Below are 11,424 nucleotides of genomic sequence, written 5' to 3' on the forward strand. Positions count from 1 at the left end.
TTCCGCTGATATATGAGACACAGAAGGATGAACAGGCGAAGTGGTGGGAGACAAAGGAGGACGATGGTCCAGATGAGGGACTGACGATATTAATGAGTCAGCAGGATAAGGAGAAAGAGGTGGGTCGCGTGGAAGCACAACTGTACATTGGCAGTTTGTTGGGACCACAGCTGAGTTGGGTAGTGGAGGAGAGACGCGTGGTCCAGAAGCAAGGAACGGTTGAGATGCAACATGATGAACGGTCCGATTAAAAGGAGGAAGACGTGGTCCAGATGGATCCAACGGTGGAGATGTAAAAGAACTGACGGACGGATTAAAAGACGATGAGGGTATAGACCAAGAGAGGGAAACAGGCGGATGAGAATTAGGGTTTATCAAATTTGAATTTGGGGAAGAAGAAGCAAAGGGGAAACAGAGCTCATCGAAAATTACATTTCGTGAGATGTAAACACGAGATGATTTCTCATCTAAACATCGATACCCCTTGTGTTGAGTACTGTAACCAATAAAAATACAAGGCTTCGACTTCGAATCAAGTTTATTCGATCGATATGGAGAAAGAAGTGGGTAACAACGACATCCGAAGGAACGAAGTAATGTGTAGTCTGGTTTTGAATTGAATAGCTTTTGAAAGGGTGATAGACCATTAAGGACAGAGGATGGTAATCGATTTATAGTAAAGATGGCTGTTTGAAAGGCATCAGGCCAGAATTTGAGAGGAACAGAGGCTTGATGTAGGAGACAAATCGCAGTCTCAACAAGATGACGAATCTTTCTCTCGGCCACCCCATTCTGTTGAGGGGTGTGAGGACAAGTGCAACGATGAATAATTCCATGTTGGGAGAGAAAATTGGACAAATCATTGTTTATATACTCCCCTCCACCATCGGATTGGAGAATTTTAATGGGATTGGAGAATTATTTTTCGACCATTGTTTTGAATTGTTTAAAAACATTTGAAACTTCTGACTTGTGATGGAGGAAGAAAAGCCAAGTATAACGAGTAAAGTCATCAATAAACAAGAGAACAAATCGAAACCCACTGTTAGAAATTTCAGGTGAAGGCCCCCATAGATCAGAATGGATAAGTTCATTTGGATTAGATGATAAATGAGTTACAGGATAAAAGGGAAAACGATGATGTTTCCCTGAAATACAGTCAACACATTTAAAATCCTTGATTACAGTACTACTTAATGGTAAAAGTTTTTGATTAACTAGATGCTTGAAACTTTGAAGATTAACATGAGCTAAACGACGATGCCAAATCTCTGGAGAAGCATTGGAACCAGGAGTTAGTGATTGAGCAAAGAAGGATTGAGGAGACTTTGAAGCTGAGGCAGGAGAGAGACGAAAGAGGCCATCACTAATCGTGCCGGCGAGAAGTATCTTCTTTGTGAGAAGATCCTGAACAAAGAAACCATGTTTATGAAACACCACGAGACAGTTCAGATCATGAAGAAGACGAGATATGGAAATGAGATTTTTCTAAATGTTGGAACAAATAGAGTATTCTTAAGAACAACATTAGTAAAGGGAAGAAGAATGTTACCAACTCCACTAACAGAGGCTGATTGACCATTTCCCACCATAACACTCTCTGGAGGAATCGAGTCCGATCGAGAAGCCAATGAAACAGTATCTGCAGCAATGTGAGAGGTTGCACCTGAGTCCACATACCAGTGAGGATCAGCATTAATGGAGTCGATTCCAAGAGCAGCAAATGATTGATTTAGTTCTTGAGGACGAAGCAGATGATAGCATTGGCGAGCAGAGTGTCCAATACGACCACAATATTGGCAAGTTAATGGAAATCGATCTGGAGGAGGACCAAGAACAGAGGTACGAGAGTAACCTCCTCTGTTCGAGTGTCTTCCACGACCCCCAGACCTATTTGAGCCTCTGCCTCTATTGTTTCGAGAGTAAGAAGAATTATAAGAACGAACAGAGGGTTGAACAGGTGGTTGAACAGAGGAGTAAAGAGCTGTGGGTGGTGGGGTGTTGGAGCTAAGCATTTGAAGACGCCATTCATGAGTAAGAAGGAGAGAGTTTAGCTCAGAGTAAGATGGGGGAATGGTACGAGTTGTTATAGAAGTAATTAGGCCTTCAAAATCTGGTCCTAGACCAGCTAGAACAAGAAGCACAAGTTCATCATTGGAAACAGGGTGTCCAATAGCAGCTAATGAATCAGAAATGGTTTTGATTCTAAGGAGATAATCAGATACAGAGAGGTTTCCTTTCTTTGTTGTTTGAAGCTGCAGTTTAAGATTCATCAGCCTAGCTGAGTTAAGAGAGGAGAAGGACCTTTCAAGAGCATCCCACACAACCCTAGATGAAGTGAGGCCAAGAACCTGAGAGAGAACTGGTTCTGTAAGTGTGGCATTTAGCCAAGATAATAACATTTGATCCACCCTATACCAATATAGAAAGTCAGGGTTAGGAAGAGGGGTTGAAGAGTCAGGAGAAGAAATGGTTTCAGGTGGTGGTGAAAAAGTGCCATTAACAAACTTAAACAAATCCTGTGAGTGAAGAATTGGCAGAAGTTGGCTCCTCCATAGAAGGTAGTTGGTATTATCAAGTCTGATGGAGACAAGATGAGAGATGTTGGTGAGGGAGGGAAAAGTTGTCAATGAAGAAGAAGAAGATTGAGAGGGAGAAGAGAAGGTTGGTGGAGAGGTTGCTTGAATAGGAATGTCTGCCATGATTGAGATTCAAAGAAGAAGAAGAAGACACTGAAAACCAAAAAAAAATTTTTAAGGATTGGTGGCTCTTGATACCATGAGAAGAGTTGAGTCAAGATGCCCTACAATGTAGGGATTGAGTTGTATTTATAGTAAATCAAAGTTAGACTCAATTACAATTATAACCTCAACATCACTCTCAAATACACATACACTCACTACACACTTGATTCATCTTAATAGGTTGAGTATACCTTTTGATATGTTATCCTAAATAAACAGAGTTTCATGGCTTCTCAACTTCACAATCAAAACCATTGTCGCGGATAGAGCCAGTTTGTTGTTCTCAATCGAAATATAGTCTTCAAAGGTTTATTTTGTGGGGAAATTAAAATTAAAATGAAAAATTCAGTTACACAAAGAGCTATTTCCGCAATGAAATATACATTTCGTACTCAAAACACATTTACCCTTTGCTTTGAATTTGTTGATCCTAAAATAGTAAATATTTGGGTTTGACACTTGTCAACTTAGTCTTAATCATTAAACTGATTTAAGCAACAACTTAATAACTAACTCAACTATCAATCTCAAGTGGCAGATAAAATCTTAGTATATTTGTGATCTTATTCTCTACTCATGTCTGTCTGCATTTGTTTACACTCGAAGATGGCGGGTGTCTGCTTGACCAGTGAGAATGAGAGCAATAACCAGAGGAATGACGATAGTAAGAGCAATGTTGCAAGCGTTCTTCCCGTTATCTGCACATATACACGACCAACTTCTTTAGAATTTTAACAAGAACTACTCATTACAATAGGCTAAAAAGTACTTAAACATGAAAAATCTTTCGATTAAGATAAAAAAACCCGAAAGAAGACTCACTTCGGGAAATATTCCCTTATTTTCTTTGACCATATTAAATGAGATGAAAAGAATCCAAAAACCCGAGAAAATCCCCTCTAAAGGCTATTTTAGAGACTTAAACCGTGATCTCTAGATTGTCTAAGTTCCAATAGTTCCATAATGATCAACAACAATTTGCTCTATGAGCTCAAACTCGTCGAAAAATGACAAAACTTTCTATGTAACATAAGTCTACCAAGGAGTGGGGTTGTGGAAGACACCCAAGAAAATATTTTAACGATCCAAATTAAAGAAAGACATAAGGATTAGAACTTACCATTCGACCAACCTAGTTGATAAAAAAAAACCTCATCTAAGCCAAAATTTGACATACCATTATTCGGAGTTGGATTTATGGATGGTGGTGGACTTGGTGATTGTATGGAAGGAGTACTTGGATCCACGGGTGGTGTTAGACTCGGTGGCTGAATGGACGAAGTTGGAGTCATCAATGGCACTGGTGCATTTACCGGTTCCATAGTAGGAGATATTGAAGGAGTTGGAGGTAATGAAGGGGCGGAAGCTGGCGAATGATCGATTGTCACTCTATAGAAAGGGTAAACTTCATATCTAACATGACAACTTGGTTGAAGAACTCTCCCACCTTGTTTCCCATCACAACAAGAAGGAATAACACTAGTAGCACTCTTCAAGCATTCTTTACAATCACTAGAAGATAAATCAGGAGTACATTGTACTAATCCATACATCTTACTTGAACTATTCAAATTCTCTTCCCCTGTCGAAAACTTTGATGAACTAATACTTGCCTTTGAAACAAGACCATTCATTAGTTCTGTCAGTACCATTCTAAACCGATTTGTGTCTGTTGCATTATTCTGATTAAACAGAGAGATTCTTGGGGATATTTGCATCTTCGAGAATATAGATTGGTTCGAGTACCTTAAGAGACAATCGTCGTACCATATAATTGCTTCTTTTTCGGTTGGACAGCCCTTCTTGATATCCATTGTTGCAGCTTGAACACATTTCTTGCACATTTCAGTTGTTACATCACCTCTACACGAAAAAAGACCATAAACTTTATCTGGGTCTCTACCCATTGTGTTGTTAAAGAATCCATTATTGATTTGATTACCATTAATGGAGGAGAAAGAAGAGAGAAGAAGGTTGAGATTTGACTGAAATATGCTTCCATTTCTGTAATTTGTTTTTGTATTACATATATTATATATAGGAAAAGGTTGGGCACTGATGAGACTAAAGTGAATGATTAGGGTTTGAAAGAGAAAGAAGAGGACTTTGAAGGAAGAAGCCATTGTGATTATGGATTATTTTTGGTTCAAGTGGTGTTATATAATTGAGGATTCATGAAGATGAAGATAGATGAGAGGACTTGAGAGTTATTGAAGTCTTCTGTTAGAGTCAATGGTAAAGACTAGTAAGTCAAAGTCAAGCTGCCATATAAGACCATTAAATTACATGAAAATGACTGGATTTTGTCATTTTGAAAATTCATAAGTGACCTAGAAATTTCACAATCTATTTTTTTTGTTGAACTAATTTCACAATCTATTGGGCATAGAGATGGTTTTTTATAAGACAGGAAATACTATTTCTTTCTTAATGAAAAGCTATGAGTTTCTGTTAAGTTTGTGGTCATCCAACTCAAAACCAATTGGCGATGAGTGGAGAGGACCTATACTTTACATTCTTGGTTGCTAGCTACCCATTCTCCCATGTGGGATTATTCTCACACGCCCCCTCACGTGTGGCGTTCTTTGAGCCTAACACGTGTGTTTTTTTCTTTACGGGTGACGTGGAGCACGTGTGCTTTTAAGCCTATCACGTGTGGACCTAGCTCTGATACCATGTTAAGTTTGTGGTCATCCAACTCAAAACCAATTGGCGATGAGTGGAGAGGACCTATACTTTATATTCTTGGTTGCTAGTTACCCATTCTCCCATGTGGGATTATTCTCACAGTTTCTTGAAGTTAATATTGTATTAACCTTCTCAAATCGATCGTCAATTACAATGATTATTTACTCTCTTTATATATAAGTAGAGAGAGTAAACTGAATTAGTTATAGAGAGAAAGAGAGAGAGAGAGAGGAAAAAACAAACTTAACTAACTAATTAAGAATTAGTTAGAAAAGAAATACACAGCTATCTACACACATCATGAGTGCTTCTTAGCTTTGACCTTATGAGTGTTTTGCTTCAAGTGTACGAGTGCCTATATCTTGGTAGTATGTAGTTTACTTCTTCTTCTTCATTCTCTTATCTGCTTCTCTCATCTTTATCCTCTATCTCTTACAACCCCCCCTCAAACTAACGATTCACCACAGGGAAAAGCATTAGTTTGTTGCGAATTGAATCAAATTGAGAACAGAGAAGACCCTTGGTGAAGATATCAGCCAAATTATTCTCAGAGGACACAGAGCAAATCTTCAAAGTAGAACTCAAGACTAAGTCCATAATGAGGTGATAATCGATTTCTATATGCTTTGTTCTGGCATGGAACACTGGGTTGGATACAAGAAACTTAGCCCCCATATTGTCACAAGACAGAATAGATGGAGTAGCTACTGAAATTCCCAGTTCTTCAAGGAGATAGGACATCCACAGTAATTCAGAGGTAGCTAGAGAGAGAGAGAGAGCACGATACTCAACCTCAGTAGAGGACCTTGAGACAATTGCTTGCTTTTTAGAGGACCAGGAAACCAAGGTGGAACCTAGAAAAACACAGTATCCACTAGTGGATCTTTGAGTGTCAGGAACCCTCCCCAATCTGAATCCGAGTAACAAGTCAAACTAGACATGTCTCCTGATTTAATTGTAATACCAACTCCTATTGTTCCTTTTAGATATCGAAGAACCTTCTTAAGAAGAACAAGATGGCATGTCCTAGGCTTATGCATAAATTGGGAGAGATAATTGACACTAAAGGTCAAATCAGGTCGAGTCATTGTTGCATATTGGAGGCCTCCCTCCATACTTCTATAGAATACAACATTTGTAATGAGCTCACCATCAAGTTTAGAAAGCTTTTTTTCCCACAAAGACTGGCACCAGACTAGGCTTAGAATCAGAAAGACCTGCTTTCTCAAGTAATTCATGAACATACTTTGTCTGGGTAAGAACCAAAGATGAGGACATTCTACTAACTTCAATGCCAAAGAAGTAATGAAGATCACAAAGTCTCTTCATAGCAAACTCCTGAGTTAAACCAACAAAGAGCTGATAAAGAAGTGACAAGGATGTTCCAGTTAAAATAATATCATCCACATAGAGAAGAAGAACCATCACTTGGTCATTGTTCTGAAACACAAACATGGAAGTATCTGAAGTACTCTTAAGAAATCCCCAATTTTGAAGATATGTGGCAAACCTATGGAACCATGCTCTTGCAGCCTGCTTTAACCCATAGAGGGCTTTGTGTAAATGACACACAAAGTCAGGATGCTCAGAGTCAACAAATCCTTGAGGTTGTTTCATGTAAATTGTTTCAGTCAATTGCCCATGGAGGAAGGCATTTGACACATCTAGCTGATGAATAGGCCAGTTTTGAGTAATTGCTAGAGTAAGAACAACTCTTACTGTTTGAATTTTAACAACTGGACTAAAAGTCTTCACATAATCAATGCCTTCTTGTTGATTAAAGCCTTGTGCCGCAAGGCCACAAGCCTTGCCTTATGATGAGACATGAAAATGTCCCATCTGAATCTCTTAACTAAGGCTAGTTAGTCCAATTCGAGCAGCTACTCTGATGAAGTGTGTGTTTCTTTTGTCCAGGTGACTTTACAGAATTGAACTCGGAAAACGGATAAAATCGGGATAAAGACGCACTTGAGGGCATTTTGGTCATTTGAGAATTATAGCAAGACAAAGTTAAGGTCAAAATGAGCTGACATTTGGTCAACATGGATCTCTCTAAAGACACGTGGCGCAAACATAATGGAATTACCCAAGAATTGAAGAGGCCAACAAATGTGCAAGTTTGTATCCATGAACATTGCCTCATTGCAATTAACGTTAATATGGGATGTATTTGCAATTAAGGTTAGTTGGGATTGAAATCCAAATCAAAATTAATAGTCATTCTTGCCCACGTGAGGAAGAGTCACATAATCCGTTATGGCATCATTATGAGGTCATCAACTAATTCTTTGCTGCCAATTTATTTTGTGGGCTCCACCGTAATATCCTTAGTGAAGATTTAGAGGAACTAAAGTGGGAACAAATCTATAACCGGTTGCTTTCCAAAATTTGTGGGGATTTCCTATTCTTTTGGTCTTCTTATTCTATCAACAACTCAACTGTTCTTAGAGCATCTCCAATGGTTGTTCTCCAAATGCCCCTCCAAATGAGCATCTTCTCTAAATTTGGGGCCCACTTTTGGAGGGGCTCTCCAATAGTTCCATCTCTATCCACTCCTCCAAAACATTTACTACATTATTTTAATCTAATATTTAAACAAAAACTCATTTACTACATATAAAGTAAATTAAAAAAGACATAATAATTATATTGAAAATCACTAATATATTAGGAAAAAAAAAGATTGCATGAAAAGAAAATTAAACTAAAAATAGATAAAAAAAGATACATTGCACTACTTAAACTTAAACTTAAATTTCTTCATTAATATGAAGGTAAGAATTTATATGGAACATCTCCTCACAATGTGAATATCCCTGAGAATGAGTAGAGATAATCAGGCTCATTATGCGTTACGATATGCTTTGATTGACCATTTGTGGGGAAGAAAAGGTGAGGCTTCACATAACTGATTAATCTTTAAATTGTTAAAGATGTTTGGAAGAATTATCGTAGTTTTCAGTTTAATTTGTCTTCGTTTCCGAGTTGTACTATGTATTTCTATTAATGAAAATTTAGTTATGTTAATTTTTATAAAACAAATTACAATATATTTTATTTTTATTAATCAAAATATATGTTGAAATGAAACTTAATTAATACAAAAAAGAATTAAAGTAGGGACTTAAAATGAATAAGTAAGAACTTATACAATAAATTAGGACTTAAAAAATAATTTAAAGGACTTAAACTAAACACATAAAAGCAAAAGGACCAAATAAAAAGTCTCATCTCATATGGAGAAGTTGAATAGTGCCCCTTCATGTATGAAGAAGTACTATTCATGGTTCTTCAAATCTTTGGAGATTTGGAGAACCATTGGAGAAGGTTTGGAGCTCCATCCCTCCAAAAGTTGTACTTTTTGGAGGGATAGAGCTCCCATTGGAGATGCTCTTAGGGGAATAAATCACAACAGATAAGGAAGAGCTGGAGATATCGAAAATAAGCAGAGAAAGAAAGATGGAAATCAACATAGATTGATGGAGTATTCGGTTCTTTGAGAGAGATCTCTTTCTTTTAGAAACAGTGAGAGAAAGATATTATTTTCCATCTTTTGGAAAAGATTTCATAACCAACCAAGAGATGGAAAGAAAGAGAGATTTCTGATTGATTTCTTTAAAGGGGTTGCTGATATTTTCTTCTTCTTCTAGTTCTATATACAAGATTGAAACATAGAATCATGGAGATATTTTATTACAGAATAGAGGGAATCAATCTCTTTTCTAGAGATTTTCTTGGATATTTCAGAGAGAGATTGATGGCATGATCCAGGATATTATCGAGATTAGGAGGATTGGTTTGGTATTTTTACAGAGAGGCAGTGATTGAAAGAGGGGACTGAATTTTTCTCCTCTATAAATTCAGAAACAGTGAAGACAGAGAGATATCATCTTTTGGGGGACAGAAATTACCAGAGACCTTGGACAGGAAACAAGGTTATGTTCTTCTTCTTCTCAGATCATAAAAGATAGATTTTTAGAGAGAAGAGAAGAACAGTAACTACATTTTACAGAAAGAGGGAATTGAAAACAAAACAGAGGTGCAAGGGCATGAAAAACAGGGATGTTCCTCATCAACTAACCATCATCTTCTATCTTCTTTTCTTTCTTTTCTTTGTGAGAGAGTGAAGAGATAAACAGAGAGAAAGAGAGGTGGTTGTTGTAGAGAGAGAGAGAGAGAGAGAGAGAGAGAGAGAGAGAGAGAGAGAGAGAGAGAGAGAGAGAGAGAGAGAGAGAGAGAGAGAGAAAGAGTCAGAGGAGTATTCAAAGAGCAATTTTTATTATTCATTATAAATTTATCATCTTATCTCTTCCATTCCATTCATTGTATCAAAAACAGTTTCAGAAAAAGTGTTGCTAAAAGAAAGAGAGAGAATAAGAAAGAAAACAGAGAAGTGCTTCATCTTCAAATACTTGGTGATTTCTAATTTACTTTCTTTTTAATTTTGATTCATGTGATGGAACTCTTTATGATATCCTTGATGAGTATGAATAGCTAACCTTTCTTTTGTCTAGGGTTTTGGATGAAGTTTGAAATTTGCATGAGATATTGATTTATGAATTCATTAGTTTGTTAAGTATCTCATATTCATTGATGTTCGACAATATTCGTGATTCCATCGTCAATTACATTTTCGAGTTGATTCGTCATATTTAGAATAGTCTCTTTAATGGCCAATACTTCTTAGGTAATAGTCGATTGTTGTGACGGGTATAATCTTTCATTACTTATGCTTCTTGAAGCTTGATCCACCATGTTTAGGTTAGGTTCTTTAATGGTGGATACTTGCTAGTTGATAGGTAATAGTTAGAGTTGTCAGAAAATTGATCATGTTGAGCCATAAAAAGATATGAGATTTAAATCGATCCTTATGTATGTTTAGACTGGATTCGAAACCCTAGGTCCTCTCCCCCATTGATCTGTTTACCGGTATTATTTTTCTTCGTTATTTTAGTATTTGATTTTAACATCACCAAAACAATTTTCAAAGAAAATCTTATTACTTCCAAGTCTTAGAATAGGTTTCACTTAGTCTCTGAGGAACGAACCGGACTTACCGGAATTATTACTTGACGCCCGTATACTTGCGGGTGTAGACCTATTTAGGAAACTTTCTAGGCCCATCACCTTATACCTCTTTAATGAACCATTAGAGTTATATTTTACCTTGAAGACCCACATACAACCTAGAACATTCATATCAGGTGTCTTGGGTGTCAAAGACCATGTCTTATTCTTTAATAGAGCATGGGACTCCTCTTCCATTGCCTTTTGCCAGTCCTCACTTTGACAAGCTTCTTTGTAGCCTGTTGCTTCTAGGATAGAGGGTAGTGTAACATTTGAAAGAAATGTGAGAGCATGAGGTACAGTAAAATGAGCAACATGATTAGGAATAGTTTTAGGCCTCACAAATCCACTTTTGAGCCTAGTCCTCATAAGGTGCACATTACATTATCAGTGGGATCAATCTCAATGGGAATAGAGGGTTCCTCCCTAGATACCTCAGGAATAAGAGAACTAGAAGAGGAATGTGGCAAAATAAAATATTCTGATGTGGAGCAGACAAGAGATGGACATGTCTGGTCATCTAGTGAATAGGTAGTGTGATAAAATGGAGTTGAAGTGTTCAAGTTTGGTGGCAAAGGTGGAAGAGGAAGAACTTGATAAGAGGAGGTGGATTCCTGTTCCAGAGGTGGAGTTGAATGATTTAATGACTTAGTTGAGGCAAAAGGGAAGCTAAATTCATCAAAGATGACATGTCTTGAAACATATTCCTTATTAGATGCAAGGTCCAGACACTTATACCCCTTGTGAGTGGTACTGTACCCAATGAAGACACACTTAGATGATTTAGGACTAAGCTTATCATCCTTCACACTTCCCAAATAAGGGTAGCAAAGAGACCCAAATACTCTAATCATACCAAAATCAGGAATTCTATGAAAAAGCATTTCATAAGGATTTTTATAAGATAGAAGCTTGCTTGGTGTCC

The 11,424-nt window shown here is 37.3% G+C and overlaps 1 protein-coding gene across 1 annotated transcript; it reads right to left on the reverse strand.

The window, feature by feature from the left end:
• Positions 1–3,052: 3,052 nt before the first annotated feature.
• LOC147536308 (antimicrobial ginkbilobin-2-like protein) lies at positions 3,053–4,902 on the reverse strand. Its single transcript, XM_086639692.1, has 2 exons — positions 3,922–4,902; positions 3,053–3,442 (listed from the first exon to the last, which is right to left on the reverse strand). Exons 1-2 carry the CDS (start codon positions 4,865–4,867, stop codon positions 3,339–3,341), a joined length of 1,050 nt encoding a protein of 349 aa, XP_086495818.1. The 5' UTR covers positions 4,868–4,902; the 3' UTR covers positions 3,053–3,338.
• Positions 4,903–11,424: the final 6,522 nt, after the last annotated feature.

This window comes from Eschscholzia californica, unplaced genomic scaffold (genome assembly GCF_041429995.1).
Source record: "Eschscholzia californica isolate CP2 unplaced genomic scaffold, dmEscCali1.0.p SCAF_5, whole genome shotgun sequence".
In the NCBI taxonomy this organism is placed as follows: domain Eukaryota; kingdom Viridiplantae; phylum Streptophyta; class Magnoliopsida; order Ranunculales; family Papaveraceae; genus Eschscholzia; species Eschscholzia californica.

Bases quoted from the DNA above. Each gene is read 5' to 3' on its own strand.
- LOC147536308 (XM_086639692.1), bottom strand. From the start codon at position 4,867: ATGGCTTCTTCCTTCAAAGTCCTCTTCTTTCTCTTTCAAACCCTAATC. The intron at 3,443-3,921 runs GTATGTCAAATT...GTATATGTGCAG, and splicing joins AAATCCAACTCCGAATAATG to ATAACGGGAAGAACGCTTGC.